The 18,804-nt window shown below is 27.3% G+C and overlaps 3 protein-coding genes across 7 annotated transcripts; 1 reads left to right on the top strand and 2 right to left on the bottom strand.

Moving 5' to 3' along the window:
* Window positions 1–43: 43 nt before the first annotated feature.
* On the bottom strand, window positions 44–6,582 carry Mtrnapol (mitochondrial RNA polymerase). The gene is made up of 18 exons (XM_076897026.1): window positions 6,331–6,582; window positions 5,778–5,891; window positions 5,511–5,713; window positions 5,109–5,287; window positions 4,525–4,877; window positions 4,069–4,430; window positions 3,621–3,890; window positions 3,189–3,536; window positions 2,915–3,085; window positions 2,674–2,799; window positions 2,356–2,556; window positions 1,974–2,249; window positions 1,541–1,786; window positions 1,298–1,457; window positions 909–1,155; window positions 586–757; window positions 398–489; window positions 44–215 (listed from the first exon to the last, which is right to left on the bottom strand). Exons 1-18 carry the CDS (start codon window positions 6,473–6,475, stop codon window positions 101–103), a joined length of 3,780 nt encoding a protein of 1,259 aa, XP_076753141.1. The 5' UTR covers window positions 6,476–6,582; the 3' UTR covers window positions 44–100.
* A 401-nt stretch (window positions 6,583–6,983) lies between these two features.
* On the top strand, window positions 6,984–12,008 carry LOC143424686 (uncharacterized). 3 transcript variants are annotated; one of them, XM_076896923.1, is made up of 9 exons: window positions 6,984–7,118; window positions 9,260–9,479; window positions 9,606–9,902; window positions 9,962–10,158; window positions 10,272–10,427; window positions 10,590–10,878; window positions 11,057–11,185; window positions 11,255–11,498; window positions 11,787–12,008. In XM_076896923.1, the coding sequence occupies exons 1-9, from the start codon at window positions 7,048–7,050 to the stop codon at window positions 11,801–11,803; spliced, it is 1,620 nt and encodes a 539-aa protein (XP_076753038.1). In that variant the 5' UTR covers window positions 6,984–7,047; the 3' UTR covers window positions 11,804–12,008. The 3 variants fall into 3 exon arrangements, with proteins under 3 accessions (XP_076753038.1, XP_076753036.1, XP_076753037.1); XM_076896921.1 differs by lacking the exon at window positions 11,787–12,008 and having other exon boundaries at window positions 6,985–7,118; window positions 11,255–11,655; XM_076896922.1 differs by lacking the exons at window positions 6,984–7,118; window positions 11,787–12,008 and adding an exon at window positions 8,756–8,893 and having other exon boundaries at window positions 11,255–11,655.
* Window positions 12,009–13,856: 1,848 nt separating this feature from the next.
* On the bottom strand, window positions 13,857–18,628 carry LOC143424732 (UPF0047 protein YjbQ). Of its 3 annotated transcripts, XM_076896997.1 has the most exons (5): window positions 18,415–18,628; window positions 18,200–18,328; window positions 17,958–18,128; window positions 17,391–17,527; window positions 13,857–17,028 (listed from the first exon to the last, which is right to left on the bottom strand). In XM_076896997.1, exons 3-5 carry the CDS (start codon window positions 18,115–18,117, stop codon window positions 16,813–16,815), a joined length of 513 nt encoding a protein of 170 aa, XP_076753112.1. In that variant the 5' UTR covers window positions 18,118–18,128; window positions 18,200–18,328; window positions 18,415–18,628; the 3' UTR covers window positions 13,857–16,812. The 3 variants fall into 3 exon arrangements, with proteins under 3 accessions (XP_076753112.1, XP_076753110.1, XP_076753111.1); XM_076896995.1 differs by having other exon boundaries at window positions 17,958–18,328; XM_076896996.1 differs by having other exon boundaries at window positions 18,200–18,628.
* Window positions 18,629–18,804: the final 176 nt, after the last annotated feature.

The raw sequence follows: 18,804 nt of genomic DNA on the forward strand, positions 1-18,804 counted from the left end.
TAATAGATTTAATTTTTTTACAATAAAGGCTACATTAAATTTATTTAGCAATTTATTTCTATTGTGAAGGTACATAAAATATTTTAACAATTGTAGAAATTCAATTGAAAAAATATGTAGATGACAAAACGTTATTAATATCAAAAGTGCCTTTCGATGGTACATTAGTCAACGATTGGTATATTTCCTCTATATTATTTCTGCGTTGTAGTTTTCTGAAATTATATTGCATTCACATTAACATAATATATATGTATTGCTAAGCATTTACATGTACTATCTCCAATGTAATGTTCTGTACATGTAAAAGTACAATACATGTATCATTGTTCTCTCTCTAATTGCAAGAAATCCTTTGCTTTTTAAATATATGTATAGTTTTGTAAAAATTACTCACTCATAAACTGGTAAATATCGTTCGACAAAAAATGTAGCTAAATTTTCAAGGATAGCTTCAGAATGAAGGGCAACAAACTGTTCTCTGCATATCTATAAAAAGATAATCGTACGTGCATAAGATATAAAGGAAAATGTTTGACTGATTAAGTTATATTAAGAATATCTTATTCTAATATTATATTCTACCTTGTTCATGATATTTGCAGTACACGGATGGGTCCAGAAACAATCATGTACTGAGACAAAAGTAACATTTTCTGGATTACAATATAAACTAGTAAGCATCATATGAGTGGAATCCAGAGAGTGTATAAAATTTGGGGCAAATGCGTTCCGCTGTTTCATTGCATCAGGTTTTCTACAAAAAATCAGTTGCATTGTATTTTTGAAATTTTACTTTTATACATTATAAAAATAAAATGAAATTTAAATATATCCGTTTAATCATATTATGAAATTACATTTAAATAAATTTAAATGTATTTAAAAAGTTATATACTTTTACTAACTCATTGCCTTTGATATGATTTTTGTAATTTTTTGGTTGTTTAATATAAGGTTGTACAATGGGAAGACCCAATGGAGTAATCCATTCAACGTTATCGCAACAAGTAGAGGAAATAATACTAGCACAGATTGTAAACCAATCTTGAATTTCTCTCGCACTTTTGAACATTGTTCTCAAACTGTGAAATGTACACTCGGTCAAATATAGACTAGCAGCCCAAACAAATTCTTGAGGAAAGTTTGCCGTATCTGTGTGTGCAAAATGTATGTATGAGTGATAAAAAAAATAATAAAAATGAAGAATAATTGTTTTAATAAATCAACGACTAGTAGTAGTATCAACGACTTTAGATAAGTTGATAAATATATACAACTGAAGTTAAATATTTACCCTTTAACTGCTTCGCTATTTGATGTTTCGCACCGTATTTTGTTACACCATATACTGTCGTCATCACAGTTTGCTTTATAACTTTTCTTTTTACAAACCCCTCTAATACTTGCGCGATTTTATGATTGTTGTTCGCATCAATCTGTCGCTGTTTCTCAACCTAACGAGTAATTGAATATATTTTTCACTTAGAAAATATTTATCCTAAACCTTACGCTTTCATGTAGAACATATAATACTGACAATAGCTGCAACTGCGGTATATACATCTTTTGGTGTATCGAATGGAAATAGATTGACACTTTCGGCACCGATCTGATCTCTACCAAGTGCTGCATAATGCTGAAGTCCATTACAACTTCCATCTTGATGTATTGGAAACGTACTTATGTATTCATCTATATTTGTTGCTTTTAATGCATTTGCTATCTCCATACATCCTGCTAAAGTTTGCCATGGTTCTTCTGATTGCGCCCACCACATTTTACCCTTCAATAATTAATTTAAATACATATTCTACTAATACATTCTTCTGATTTAAATAAATTTTCTGGTCTACACTTTCTGCATGTAGAAACAGTTACAAGTTATTGTTTAAGCAAAAAATGTTAAGCTAAATGTAAACATTATATCCGGATAGAATAATAATACTTCTATATTCTAAATGGAGACTTACTGTTAAAGGATTATTAGCACTGTCTAATATATTTTCCATATTCTGATTTGCAAATTCAAGACGCTCCTTAGTGGAAGTACCCTTTTTAAAGTTAGTTAAATTAATAACATGTAGTTTCAACCAATCTAATCCATTTGGACCTAATGGTTTTCCCTTTGCGAATAAAAGCAAAGAACGACCCAAGTCAGATGATAAATGATTTAAATAAGGAGGAACTGGATAAACTCTGCCTCGAAAATCCAAATTGTGTGGTAGCCAAAATATTTCATCCCTAAACTTTAAAATGAATGCAATAATACGTGAAAAATTCATATTATCACACTATTAAAAAGACTAATAAAATTTGGTTGTGTGCATTAATTAAAAAGATAAAGGGACATACATAATTAGCAATAGATAGCTTATAAAGGGTATCGCACCATAGAGAATACACTTCATATTTTTTTTGCCTATATCGAGCCATTGCTATTGCCATTTTTTGCTTCTCCTCGGGAGTGGCATTTTTATTTATAGGAGTCGGCGGAGACAATGCAGAAACTGATTGAGGAACATTTAATTCTACAGAACCACCATCTTGAAAAATCTAATTATGAAAGATATAAGAAATATAAATGAATAATAATAATTATTTTTCAAGTTTGTTATTGTTGATAATTATGAAAAACTATGACACTGTATTATTTTAATGTTATTAAATTACCTTAATTATAATATCGAGTATAGCAGTGTTTATTCTCCATGGAATAGAACTAAGCTGATTCAATGAATCGAATATAGGAAACAATTGTTTTGATGGAGTATTTTGGAGTAGACGCCATGGTTGTTCCTAAATAACAATATTTACACTTTATTTTAAAACATTTCTTCGACATATTGTAATATTAAAAATGTATAGTTAAAAAGAAATAATGCTCAAAATTATATTAAAATTGCAAACTTACAGTGTAATCTGGAATTCTTATAAAATCTGTTTTTGTTATAAGATATCCTCCTGAATATATTGAAATCCATGGATTTGGTGGACCATAAGAAGGTAAAAGAAGTGAGTTAAATGTCAATGTTTCTAAATGTGTTTCTTTATACAACTTTGATACAAAAGGATGAGGTTTAATCTATAATATATAAAAATATATTTTGTATAATATGAAAACATTTATATGGTAAATATCCCAAGTTACAAGTACCTTAGTATTTAAATTGCGTAATTATACAGACCTGTTCTGATAAATAAATTCCTCGGTTTCTAAATAATGTATAAAATGCAGGAATAGAACATTTTAAGTCTTGTCCTTTTAAAAATTCAGGTTGAAGTATTATATCATTCAAGATAATATTATACAAAAACTTGCCAATATTTATAATCACGTCTATAGGCCAATTCAAATAAATGGCATCCAGAGATGGACCATGTTTTGCTTCTTCGCGTTCAATATATTGCCATACGATACGATTATTCATACTATTTAAATGTACCATATTTTCAGGATGTAAATACCATTCAAGATATTTTGAATAAATACTAACTGTCTTGTCTATTATACCAGCCCGTTTTTTCGTTTCAATCTATTAATAATAATTTTAAACAAAAGTGTTAGTCATACAAAAATGAAATTTTCTATTACTGATATTTTATTAAAAATATCATACCTCATATTTTTTATAAATGTATTTGCCTAAACCAATTTGTAATAATTTAAGGGATGTACTATAACTCTCAGAACCTGTAGCAATGTGTCTAATTTCTCGTAATATAGCATTTACATAAAATTTTTTATCCAAAACCTCTAAAAATGGGTACAACACCATTAAATTGTTTTGAGATTGACATTCCTTTTGCTTTAAACACTTCAAATTCCTTACGAAAGCTACTGTTGCTGCATTTCTCCAACCATTTTCTATTTCTATAATCTTTTCTTTCTAAAATAAAGCCAGAAATTATTTTATTGTATCAAATTTTTAATATTATAAAACTAATTTTAATACTGGAACTTTTAGAATTATATTTGAATAACATGTTCATAAATTTCTAGTTTACAGAAATTGTTAAAGAAAAACTAAAGTCCAAAAGAATGTTATTAAAAAAAAGTTTTAATACATGGTTATTCCTTACCGGGATAGACATTTTTTCAATTTTGTGACGTGCTTCAATGCTTGGTATCTGCGCTTCAATATTTAATTCATTTTGAAGCTGAATTTTTAATAAATTTTTTAATTCTTCCATAGTCAATAGTCCTTTCACTGGACTCTCATAATTACTATAATTTGGAACTTCTTTCAAAAGTTTACAGTTATATTCTGTATTTAACTTAGAGTGCACTGGCTCAAAGTCTGGCAGTAATGTCCTAATTACATTTAATACATGCTCTTGCTGATCATTTTTAAAATGTGACTTATTAAAGATGTCGTTGAGGGATATATTATAATTATTCATTTCATCAATTAATGTCTTCAATAGTGCTATAAGCGAAAATGGTTATTGCATTATATTTTCTGATAATATTAAATGTATCAAGATAAAGAAATATATATGAAATAAAATGGATACAATTACCATTTTGTTTACTTTCTAGATTTCCTCTTCCCAAAGCATCCAATATGTACACATAAGTTTGTGGTGTTGGTGTTAAGGAATCTTTTTTAATTATATCATATAATTCTAAAACTTTTGTTATTTTTTTTCTGGAAGCATAAGCTTCTAAAAGTACATTATAAAGTTCAATAGTTTCATTATGTTTTACACTATTTTGAGTATATTTTCTATATTTCATTAAGGTATTATTTGCTCTGTTTAAGAGTCCACAATTTAAATAAACTACCATATGTGCCAATAAATTTTCGATGTAACTTGGTGCAATATACTTATTTTTATAAAATTTCATCCTCTGTTTTGGTAATGACTTATCCCTAAAAATAATTTATTTGTGTAAAATTATTATTATTACTGAAACTACAAAGTAATAATATATTTACAATAATTAAATAAAATGAGATATAATGTGAAGTTTTTAAACATTGTTAAACCTAATTCAATAATAATATATTGGATATAACATTTTACAGATGAATCTTAGGATGTTAATTATTTATACTTTGTTACTGTGCGTTAATATATGAGACAATGTCTGTTATACTTACATACTTGGTTGTAATTTATTATTTAAGTTGTGACTCTTTTTCGCTTTCTTCTCAGTAGAATGAAGAGTAGACTTTTCTTTAAACTTGCTACTTTTAACTTCATTATACTTATTGAAACTATCCAAATCCTCTTTATTGTCGTCATACAATTTGTCAACTAATACATCTGAATTATTTTCCTGTTAACATGTTACGAAAATAAATAAGTGAAAAACTCTATTATGTTAAAAATTTGACAATGTAATAATATAAGTTCAATACTTATAAACAAAAACTGTAACTTGTATGCTTCTGTTTACAAAAATAATTTAACTTCACTTTATTGGTAGTCAAGTTTATTACTGAACGATATTTTTAAGAATACGACATTAAATATATAAGAAAAAAATGATTACAACTTACAATATTTAAATGACAATCATCATCATAAGAATCATTATAATTATCATTCATAGATATTGTATTTGAAGTATGATTACACGCAGGATCTTGAATGTCATATATATCGTTTGTGGCAATATTGGAATGATCAACAAGCATGGACAAATTGGAAGTTGATAATTTTTTAATTTTAGCCCTTTTATTACTAGTCGTCTCATTTGTCACTGTAATAAAAAGAAACAAAGAATAATTTTTAATTAATACCAAACTTTTAACATGAAATTTTACCTGCTAATAATTCGGCATATTTTTTTGTTTTTTTCTTAACTTTTTTCTTTATCGGTAAATGACTTAATATATTTGATGTTGTAGTACTATTACGAACTTGATGCTGTTTAACAACTACAAATTAAATGCGAATTCACATTATACACTGATAAATATAAAAAAAAAATTACAACGCGGATACTAATACAAAGATGAATTGGTATTTTTTTGTTTGTATATCGCTATACTTAGATTTCGCACTTTGTATATATTACAACCATGTGCCAGACAACAGTTCAAACTTTCTAAGGTAGCTAATACACGCGACAAGTGTACATATTGAGATTCATATAAATAAATGTCATCGAAGTGATAAAAATTATATAATATTTAATTAATACAATTATACTTGATGTACAAAATTTTGATACTATATGATATGTAGCATTGCCTTACCATACTACAGAAAAGAAGCTTGATATACTAATGTATCAATACGCGCTTAATATACTAATATATTAATAAAGAAAAATTATGTTTATCTATGTGAACGAATATATACTAGAAAACATACATTTTAAAACCTTCCCGTGGTAGAAGTTACAGAAGGAACACAACCGCATCGAACGCTGCACAATTACTTGTTTTGGTACGATAAGTACACCATGTGGAGATATTCGTTTTGTAACCCGCGTTACAAAAAGTTTGTACATCTTCATAAGATTACATAAAGTTAATCATTGGCTACGCAATAATTCATCGCACAAGTAATAACAATATTACAGACAATACTATATACCATTATTCACAAAATAACCTATCTCGTCGCGCGGAAAGTAGCATTTTACAACCACGAACAAAGTGCAGTTAGTAGACGACAACATTGTAGAGAGTTCTCGTTCAGTAGCAAGCATTCCAATAATTTAAGGTTAAGGTCGACATCGATATAACCCAGGCGACAATCGTGATTGGTCACAATGTAAACATCGTATGTTTATATTCGTATATACAACTATAAGGAGAAATTATATATTTTAATAATTATACATTCGTTTCAACGCTGTAATTATTTCGAATACCTTTCACTCCGTCGGTATTTCAATCTCTGACACGATACTGACAAGACGATCGTGTCTATTCTATTGTTTATCCAAGGCAGAACGCGTGATAGCGCGTCTTAGTACCAAAAGCGTCCGCCATTCGTCGCCACGGAATATCTTGACTTTAGTTTTTTAAAAATCCAAATCCGGACTGAACTAATGATGCTACCAATCAGTTCTCCGCTGATCGAATGAGAAAACGGTACGCTCTTCTCGACGAATCCATTTTTATACAAAGGAATAAACAAAGATCAGTATTTGTGTAAGTAACAACGATATTACGCTTGTAAACTTATAAATGTACCGTATTCATCTCTTGCTGATAACACATTTACATTTATTTTTTAACAATATATATATATATACATATTCTATATTTATTGAACATCTTTACTGATCGAATGTGTATTGCTTCGTATAAAGTAATCTGAAATGAATAATTTCTCTTATTAGGCGTTACAGTTTAAACTTTTTCTTTGTTGCTTGTAATTTAAGGGGTAATATATTACTTTAAGTGTGTTTAGATTGTTAAAAGAATGGAATAATGAAATACCGTGCGAAACATGTAAAACAGTAATGTTGATAATGTATTTACATTGCTTTGTTTTTGTTTTGAATCATCGAGTTCCAATTTCTGTTTTAAAATGGTGGTCGGCCATGCAGTATCAATGTACCCTTGTCTTGAAACGATCCGTTTGAAACTTCTTTGTATTAACACCGTTCATATTTTACTTGTATCGTTCTAAATATTTATTTGCGTTGCTAAAATAAAAAGCGTTACAAACAATTGATTGTTAACTATAATAATACATTTATATATTCTCTTCTCGCGTCACTGATATACATGCCTATTGTTCATACAGTTCCGTATATTTATTAATATTATTTGAAATTATTAGGATGCTTTGTACAACGTAATTAGAAAATGTAATTTAAAAGTAACTGAATATCGAAACGCAAGAAAGTATTTGAATTCTTTTGTTCTCTATAATTATGATCGTAATAAAAACTATTAGTAATCAGAAAAAATATTTGATTTTCTGACTAAAAATCGAATTACAATCAATGCGCTATTTTACTAAGCTAATAATTTACAAAAATAATATCTCAACTTTTATACTGTTTTAACTTCAAGTTTTATCTTTCTTTCTCTTCTTCTCTCTTTCTCTCTTTCTACGAATAATATATTTAAAAGTTTACCATATAACATACGAATAGGTATATTTAGTGTACTGGATACAGATGGTTATAAACGGGCCATATGGCTCCATCAAACGTTGGTGCATCTGTAGATCTATAAATAACTAAAATTTGAACTCCCTTTGTAAGATGCAACTAGAAAAAGTATTTTCGTATGGAAACTATAAAACGCGCGGTCAAACTTATGACACGTACTATTCGTTTGTAACATGATAAAAGCTATAAAATAAAGAAATGCGAATATTTATATACTTGGATTCCTTCATCTCTTCACATTACATATAATGACCGCGTACGAGTACATAAGTGTATGTAAATACACGTACAGGCACCCGCAAATTATATATTCCAATATCTCGCATTTTAAACTATTCGTGTAACATAAAATGGAAATTATTTGATATAATTTTAATTTAAATAAACGATTCAATTAATTGTGAAAGCTTTAATTGTTATGATAATTTATTAACAAAGATAGTTTCCTTATTCATACATCAAAGAGTCATCAGTAATGACCTCTTAACTTCTTATCTCAATAACAGCGCATTCAATTAATTGATCAAAGGAAGCATTTCACTCATTTCCAAGATATAACATCTACTTCAGCTGCTATAACGGTGACATAGTTCTATCATAGGAATTGTTTCAAACAGCATAGAGAAATACGAAAAAAAACTCCAAATAAAAATATATACAGTGTTATAGGATAAAATAGACATTTTTTTATTTCAGATATTTCGTTTAACTTAACTTCTGGCTGCTGTTGAAGATGAAGTATACATTAATACTATTGTTGCAGTTACTTTGTATAAATCTTAACAGTGCTAGAGAAATTACGTAAGTTTTTCAGTGTGTAACTCATATGATTAACATGTTAGTGTACGGATGTATTTTGAATGGTCAGCAATATACTGAAATTAAAAATAATTATGATTTATCTGTTTTTCATGTACATTATAGGCAAAGGGTCAGAGGGGAAAAAGTGATGAGAATAAATTTTAACTAAATCTCACTAATGGTGTCTTTGTGTTATATGTATAATGTTATCATTAATTGGGAAATAAAAAATATTAAATAACATTAGTCTCTTAAAATAGTAATTGATGGATATGAAAAAAAAAATAGGCATGAGATACATGAAATTTTGTTTGTCATTCTTTGGAAACCTGTTATATTAAACTTTTTATATAACTTAACTTACAGCCATGAGGATATTAAAGATGCCATGATAAGTTTAGTACACATGATGCGAGAGAATACGGAAAAATTAGAAAGGCATGAAGCACGAGAACGTCAGTTGGGAGAACAATTAAAAAAAGCAATTGCAGTACTGACAAAACGTGTGTCAACAGTTGATACATTAAAATTACAATTGACCAAGCTTGATGAAAAAGTGATAGGCATTGAACAATTAATTTCACAGGTATTCTACTATTCAACTTATACATGAAAGAAAATATTTTTTATATTAATATATTTCTCTGACACACATAGAATATATAAACATAATCTGTTAATGATAACAAAATAGATATTTTGTCCTATTTAGAGAGATGAAAGGGAAAGAATACAAATGCAAAAAACCGCTGATAGTTTGGAAGATTTGGAAAATCGCTTAGATGGATGGTTTGCAGATGTTGAAAATAAACTATCTGCATCAAATAGTCAAGCAGATATACTACCTAGATTTGATCATTTAGCTCATATGATCTCGAAATTGAATGATACAGAATTAATGTTAATGGAGAAAATTTCAAAAACAGAATCACTTTTAAAATCTGAAACAAGTAAATTAAAAGAAATCACATATGTTCAATCAGGAACAGCACAATCTCTATTGGGAGAGGTAAATAACATATTTGAATGTTCATTAAGAAAGTTGTTTGAATTAGATGCTCTTTATAGATACAAGATATTGGTACCAGACTTAGCGATCTTCAGAGTTCCTTGGAAAAAGTCAAAGAACAGTCACAAAAAATACAAAAGAAATTACAAGAGCCTCAATTTGATGCTATTTCAAAAATTGATAATTATACAAGTATGTTACCCCCTATGGAAACACTTTTGAAAGATACATCTGATGAAATTAAGAAATTACCACGGTATAGCTATTTATATCAATATTTTTACTAGACATTAAGAAACAAATGTTTAAACAAATGTTGTAATTAATTATAAACCATAACAGATGTTATTTATTTATTCATTTATTTAGGATCAATGAAATGCAAAATCTACATAATGAAACTCAAGCACTTTTGCAAGAGACTAGGCATGCATTAAAAGATATTGTCACCAAGGGATTAAATGATGTTGAACATAAAGTAGTAAAAGCTAAAGATGAAACAAAAGACACTATAGGAGCACTTAGGTACTGTTACACAGCAATACAGTATATTTAAATTTACTTATTTTAAAATTAATCTGTCTGTTAGAAATATTATAAATAAATTACTAACTGGTCAATGTTATTTTGTTCATACATAAAAATTGAATAGTAACAGAATCTCATTGAATGTCTCTGAGGTTTTAGAATGGACTTGGCGAATAACGCTGAACATGTGAATCAAGAATTAAATGATCTTGAAAAAGGGCAGTCTGTAATGGTTTCAATGGCTGATCACGTCTTAGACACTAAGAAGAGGGTTGAATATGGTGTGCATCAAATTCTTTTAGAAGTAGGAGATTTAGTGAAAGCACAAGGTACAAACATCAACAATACTCTGAATCAAAGATTTGATGGCATATCAAATGATATTATGGACAATCAGAATGGAGCTTTGGCAAATTTGACTACTAAAATGGAGCAGGAAATGAATCAAGTAAGGAATTAATATAAGTGTAAAAAATTCTCCCTCTAAATTAACCACGTTATCATTTTGAAGATTCTGCAATGTGTACTGTTCTTAACTACTATCACATTTTACAGAAAACTTGTTAACTTTAGGAAATAATTCTTAAATATATATTAATGTTTCTTTCCTTTTTTTTTTGTAAAAGGTATGGCGACAAATAAATGTTATGTATCAACAAATGACAGAAAGTGCAAAAGCATTAGAAAAATTGCATAAACAAAATGAAGAGTACGTTAATGACACAACATCAACTATGGGTGGAATGGAAACTAAAGTAAATATTCAGTTTAAATGAGAATGTTTCAGACTAAACTATATTCAATATTTGTTAATGTTTTTATAGGTGAGTGAAATAACAAAACGCATGACGGAAGTTGACGAAAATTTGAATTATCTATTGGGACGACTATCGTTGGTAACCCAAGAATTTAATCAAATAAAAACGGGATTAGGAAATGCACTAGATAACATTAAAGCATCATTTAAAGAAGTTCAAGATAAAGCAAATGATTTGAGACATCCAGGACCATATCCAATACCTGAAAATCATAAAGAATTTGATGAATCTGACAATAATAAACCAGATGGTAAGCCAGTACCAGAATTTGTCGAACGCATTTTTGATCTTACATCTAATTGAGTTTCTTATTTACTAAAAAAGTAAATGTATAACTTGAAGAACTAGTTAAACATAATTGTATTAGCACTTCTGAAATATAACCAAGAGAGACTATACTTATTTCACCTATAAACTTACAATTCTTTCTGACTTAACTTTTACTAAATTCTTTCTTTCTAATACTTTGATATAAAATTGTTTTCTCTCTAAAGTATAATAATGCTTATTTAAAAAGGGAAACAAATATTTGTTTTAGTTTTGAAAATAATATAAAGCAATATCACTTCCATAACAAGGATGTTTTCATCGTTAATGGCATTATATCAAGTTATGATCAATATTATATTTTTTACATTACTAACATTCATGACAATAATAATTATCGTCATATCATATGCTATATAAACTGTTTTAACGCGTATTATTTTAACTTTTATTTAATGATAAAGAATATATAATTTAAAAATATGGAAACAAATAATCTTTATCGTTAAATTTCACATGGACACTAAGCGTTGTAATTTCTAAACCATTACGTATATACATATATATATATATATATATATATATATATATATATATATATATATATATATATATATATATATATATATATATATATATATATATATATATTGAAATATTTTTTATATTGGTCCAGATTTGCTTCCTTTGTTTATGAAATGTATAATAAATAATTATTAAAACTAGTTTTAGCATAATGATTGTCTGGGCGCAATTAAATTATAATTAAGGTTTACAATGCATCAAAGATGTTAAAACGTAAGAAGCTTGCATCAATGTATTTCTATACTGCCATATTGTATAATTAATAAGCAGTTCAATATAAAAAATAACAATATAAAAGTATGTAGAATATTATATTGTAAATACATTATACTTTTATACCGAAAAAAGATATTAATATATATTCTCAGACATTAAATAACGATTGCAATACGTAATGACTGATTAAATATTTTATAAAAAATGTATATTTTATTACAACAATCGCTACATTTCAAATATTATATTGATGCATTTTGCACGATTTTTTGCAAAATTGATTAATGATAAGAAAATCATATTATTCCGCTGTAACACATAAAGATATTACAGTATTGCCACAGATCATGTATTGATAAACAATCATCGATATAATATCAATGCAACCTGTATTTGACAAAATGTTATAACTAAAATTTTATTAAAGTTATTAATAAATACTAATTATTTCATTTAACAAGTTATCATTATACACCTATTCAAACAAAATATATAAGTGTGAGATTTTAATTTAATAATTTTAATGTGCACATAGTAAAATATTATCTAATCACACTTTTAATCCTCTTAATTCAGTTTTCTAAAACTTCAATTTCTATATTTTAAAAAGAGAAAAATGCTTGTAGAGAAATCGTTCATTCTGACATTATTTGTTTATGTTAAATATTGTTATACAAAAGTATACAACATATTTTAGTTGAAAAAAAGCAGGATAAAAAAAAGAAATGCAAAAAAGAAACATCTCGTACGGATATATGCCAAGATCCATAGTTTTTCAATCATTTGAGTTTATAAAATCAGCAGTATCATACTAATGGAATGTATGTATGTAACAGATAATCTTAAAGTATATATTTTAAATAAAACTTCTTAGAGTACAGTAGATTATAGATTAACTATTTCGCAAAAACAATGTAATGTAAATTAATACATTATGAAACAGAGCATATATATTGCTACAGATCAAATTCAAAACAACACTAAAGCTATTATTGAAACACTATGTAGCAGGTAATTACTTGTTGCTATTATATATAGTATATATAAAATTATACATAATGCATACTACTAAATTATTATAGTATTACCTTTTTACTATAATCATAATGCATATATCATTGAATATAGTTCATCATATAGGTAAAAATCAATCTTTTACTGGCAATTGATTTGTATGCTATAATTAGTTCTTATATATGATTGTGTATAATGGGTAAAAAGTAATACATTATTATTATTTCTTTGATAATAATACGGTTTTACATTGTTATTCTTTATCTATTGCATGCTGGTATTTTGTAATAAAATATTAAATAAAAAAAATATTAATATTTTTTATATCAAATATAATTCTGGAAATATTAATAGCGTGCTACAACTTACAACGTGTTTTGAATTTATCATTATGCAAATTGATATTCTTATCCTTTTAATCGTTCGAGTAAATGGTTTAGTACAAAAATTGAAATATGGCAAAGTTCAACATGAAAAATTGTAATCTTTTTCCTTTTATATTGTAATTAAATTTTTTCAAGCTACATAAGAAGTCATTGGTTTTTATTTTATATAAATAATTCTATTTCTACAATTTTTTTAGGGATAGTATACAATTATCGTATTTGCATTTAAACTTTGTTACATTCGCCCATAAATACAGCATTCTCACTCTATTTTCCTTCATTTAAATATAATTTTATATATGTACATTTAATAATGTTAAATTTTATGTATAATAGTGTGTTCAATATGTGCTGTATAATTCTAATGTATTCCTTTCCTATACTTTATTATGATAGGTCCACTATATATCCAGCTAAATAAAAACTAATATTTCATATATTCAGAAAATGTTCTACGTTATTAAATAACTTAAAAATGATTGGAAAAATGTAATTTCACTATTTAGACATAAAAGTATTCGAATTTTAGGTACATATATTCAAAGATAGAGATTCTTCATTTCTTTCAAATGTGAAACTTAAATTCTGATGCTAATTAGACCACGCAATAAGAAAATAACTTATACATTGAATTCATAAATAAATCACAATGAAGATTGAAAAATGAAAATGTACGAGACAAAAATTACATTTAAACACATTTCTTGTGTGTTAATATTTCCATTAAACTGTTCCATTATACATGTATGATTTGTTATTTGATCTTATATTGCACATAGGAGAAAATCGAAATGTTGTCAAAAACTATCAGTTGATAGAAACAGTATTTGATCCTTTTTACACAGATAGGAAAATACTAAAAAATGTTAGAACAACTTTGCAAATTGTATAGACAATTATATTACATCAATGTTTTTAACATTTTTTTTTGTTGCTGTAATATAAAACAATTTTTCTTAAAAAATGGAAAATAATATAAACTTAATATTTTATATATATTTGTATGAATACAAAATAAAAATTATCAGTGTGTGCTGCTTATAATTTACTATTTTGTAGAAGCTTTACTTCAATTACTTGTACAATTTAGTAATTCCTTTATAAGACACACGCACATGAAAAATGTATGTTTTAAATTTTTATTATGAAAAGTTTAACCAATGAATCGATTATTTATAATTCATTAAATTTATAAATTTGTTATAATAATGATGATTATGAGATAATCACTATACATGTATTTTTTACGTAACATGAAAATGCTGGTAAAAGAAAATGGATATATGTATATACATACATATTTTTAAATTGCATATTAAAAAATGATTGCTGCTTCATCAGAAAAGTTAAAATTTTATTAAAAAATTAAATAAAAATTCTAATTGCTTTTAATGTTTAGATATCATTAATTGTATTTATATATTAATAAATTATGTATAAAATGTTCTTACTAATATCGGTAATTACTTTGCAAATATAATAAGTTTTGATCACCTAATTTATAAAACAAAGTTGGTATAGGAGATTATCAGCAAATTGTTACGAGTTACATTAATTATCGAATATAATATTAATTTTTATAAACGTGAATGTTACAACTATTTTCATTGTATTTATAAATTTTACATAGTTAAGTACCTGTATTATTAAGCATATGAACAAAATTAGAATTGTATTCACATATGAGTTTTTTAAATTTTGAATGTTATTAATTTGGCAAAGTATACCAACTTGATTCATAACTTTTCTTTCCTTCGTGAACAAAAGAAAGTTGATGTACTAAAAATTTACTATAATTTACGATGTTATATTTTTGAGCTGTTAATATCTAAGCTATATGAATTTCATTGGATACCTCACATTAAAGCATATTCATTAATCATAATGGACGACCATTTATGCTATATATGAGAAAGATTAACAACTAACATCGACTGCTTGCTTAACAGTACATTATATATGTCAACAAGCTCTCATGATAAGCTTTGGTTAAATTTAGTAACATTGTAAATTTTTATTACAACTCTTTGCAGTGCTAGATCTCTAGATGACTGATTTCATGTTTTCAGTTAGATTAATTAAGACTTCTAGAATATTTGTTTTTTCTTTTTTAATCAGTAGATATCTAACCATGTAGTAAGTCTAAATCATTATTTGATGATTTTCTTAACTGTTCTACTTTCATACTGATTTGCCCACGTATTGATATTATTCTTAGAACTTATGTAAATATCTCTAGCAGAAATATATTAGCACAGCAAAGAAGTGTGTTGATTGTAATCTATATACACCCCCAAATGCTTTGGAAACGTCATTAAAAATGCCTACCCTACAATAAGCAGTGAGTTAGAAAGTTAAAGTTAACATATTGCATGTATTTGAGCCAAGATTTTCTTACATATTGTAAAAAATAATGCAAGGTCTCAGCCGAGTAATTATTAATGCCATTTTCCTTATTAATCATGTTTTTTTTTTACAAAAGGATTATTTAAATAAAGCTATGTAATTAAATTCGGAGTATTGGACGCATTATATCGGAATGCATTACATTAGTTTTCTAAGAGCAATGAAGAAGAGTGCAGGATACTTATACTAATTCATTTATATTTATTTTCTGAATGCATGTAATATACAATTGCCTTGGCAGTTTATAAGTACTGAACAACATTATATTTAATGAACCACATTTTTGGATAGTTGCTGTTAACTCAATTTAAAGGAATGTCTCTGCGTGTAATCCGAATTATAAAACATAAATTTACTTATAAGCTTATTCGAACATAAATGATAAATATTATAATTACATGAACGAACAAATATAAGGAATAAAATAAAAGTAAGAATATTAGTAGTAATTATTAATTAATTTTATGATTCTACAAGTTATGTCATTATAAAAATGATTAAATTTTTTTTTAATAATTGGTTATAAGGAAATATGTTATTTATAAATATTTTTCAAGTATCCGTACACTCTTTTTTTTTTTTTACTTATACCCTTAGAATTTGACTAGAATTAAGCAGCTGCTAGCTTGAATCACTGGATGTAGATATGCGCAGCTGACGTTTGCTACGCCTTTGGGGGTGTGAGTGGTCCTAGCTGCTAGTAGAAGCTATAGGACTAACAGGACTCAAAGGACTACGTGCAGGATCCCTGAGACAACCAGTCAATGTAATAGCTACTTTGCGACTTCCAGCATCATTACGGTGTTCGCACAACCAAATTCCTTGCCATGTACCCAAAGTCAATTTGCCATCAGTAATTGGAATACTCAACGAAGAGCCCAGAAAACATGCCTTTACATGTGCTGGCTATAAATAATATAATTATATGAAAAACCATTTAACTTTTAAATCTGCGATTCTATATAAAATCACAAATATACTTATATAAAACTATTATTCGTACTAAAAAATGAATACAATGTTCTTCTATATAATTTAAAATCAACAAAAATTTATTACTTAAAAGAATAGAATTGTAATTTAGCATTACCATTTTCTATATTTAACTGCAGTATTATTATTACTAATATAATGTTAATGCAAAAAATTTATTAGTAATTGTTATAATAATCCTTGAAGAAAGTAAATGCACAGAAAATAAATATGTAAAACAACTCACAAACATACATGTACAACGCATAACCCTACAGGAAATTTCGTAAACTTACCATATCATCTGGTCCTTCGCAACTGTGTCTATAGGCCAAGCCTTCAGGAACTATTTTATTAAGCATCATTTCCACATCGTCTCTAACATCCGGATCCCAATTTTCATTTAATGCTAAACTTGCTGATGTGTGAAGAACTAGAAAGTATTAAGAGCTAATAATAATTTATATTTGGAAAATAGCTGTGTCATTCTCATAGTAATCGCGTGTACATCTATTAGCATCGGATCATTAGCGATACTAGCATTTGCGAATAAATGTTCACTGATTCATATATATATACTCATTACTGTATTATTCATACAATATATTAATATATAGACCCTGTATATATATATGGACATAATACACTGCACAGTAGGTAGTGACCTTTTCAGACAAGTTACGCGTGTTAAAATTTCATTCCTCTTCCCAAATAACAATGAACAGCATATGCATTTTGCATTGAATGAAAAGTATGTAGAATTTTTGTGCGATTTCATGATAAATAAAAAAAATTCAAATAACATTCCGTTAACCAAAAACTTATAAATTTAACATCGTTTTCCATTATAAATACACGCTTACTTTGTATATGACAAAGTCCGACCGAGAATTCGCAGAGTTCAGGAATTCTTCTCAGAATTTCCTCGGTAACGTGATGGATACCCCGACGCTGTGGTCTTAGGTTAATTTTTGTTTGAAACCAAGCAGAGCCGATTTGAATCCTTCTATTTGACGAGGCCATGATATGATACGCTGTAGAGATTACACACTTAACTAAACTCTGAATAAAATCTCCCGCAAAGCGAAGATACGGTAAAATCTACTTCAAGCCAAAAATCACGAGAGCACGGTCCACTCCATTGGATATAGTATGCATCTACTATCTTCGCCGCTTGCCGGCTACAAGACGTATGGATTTAACCACATCTTTTAAGATTGTCTAATTGCATCTGCTATATTTCGTATTCATAAAAAGGTTATGAGAAATAATGATTCAACGTGCACATACGTATCCACGTTTGCATACATATACGCTCACCTTCACCTACACGATATATCATAAGTATCAGATACGCATACTAATAGTGAGAAAACAAGATAAGAAAATTATTTGGAAATAAATCATCCTATCACTGGGAGGCTCGATTCTTTTAATAGAAGGTTCGCTCGGCAGAATTCTAACAATGACAAGCCATATTGTTCGCCATATTAAATACTACAGAATAAATAAAACGGCTGGTAATCTAAACAGTAATATAAGTCGCGTTCAGCATTAGTACGTTTTCTGTTAGAACCATTTTATTCCCTATTGATTGGTTTCCATACGGAAGCGCCAAATTTTGAAAATTACAAACTCTGATTTAACGTATAACAGTAACTACTATTATTATTTTCTTAATATTAAGAACTTAGATAGACAATATTAAGA

This window comes from Xylocopa sonorina, chromosome 6, assembly GCF_050948175.1.
Source record: "Xylocopa sonorina isolate GNS202 chromosome 6, iyXylSono1_principal, whole genome shotgun sequence".
NCBI classification, from domain to species: Eukaryota; Metazoa; Arthropoda; class Insecta; order Hymenoptera; family Apidae; genus Xylocopa; species Xylocopa sonorina.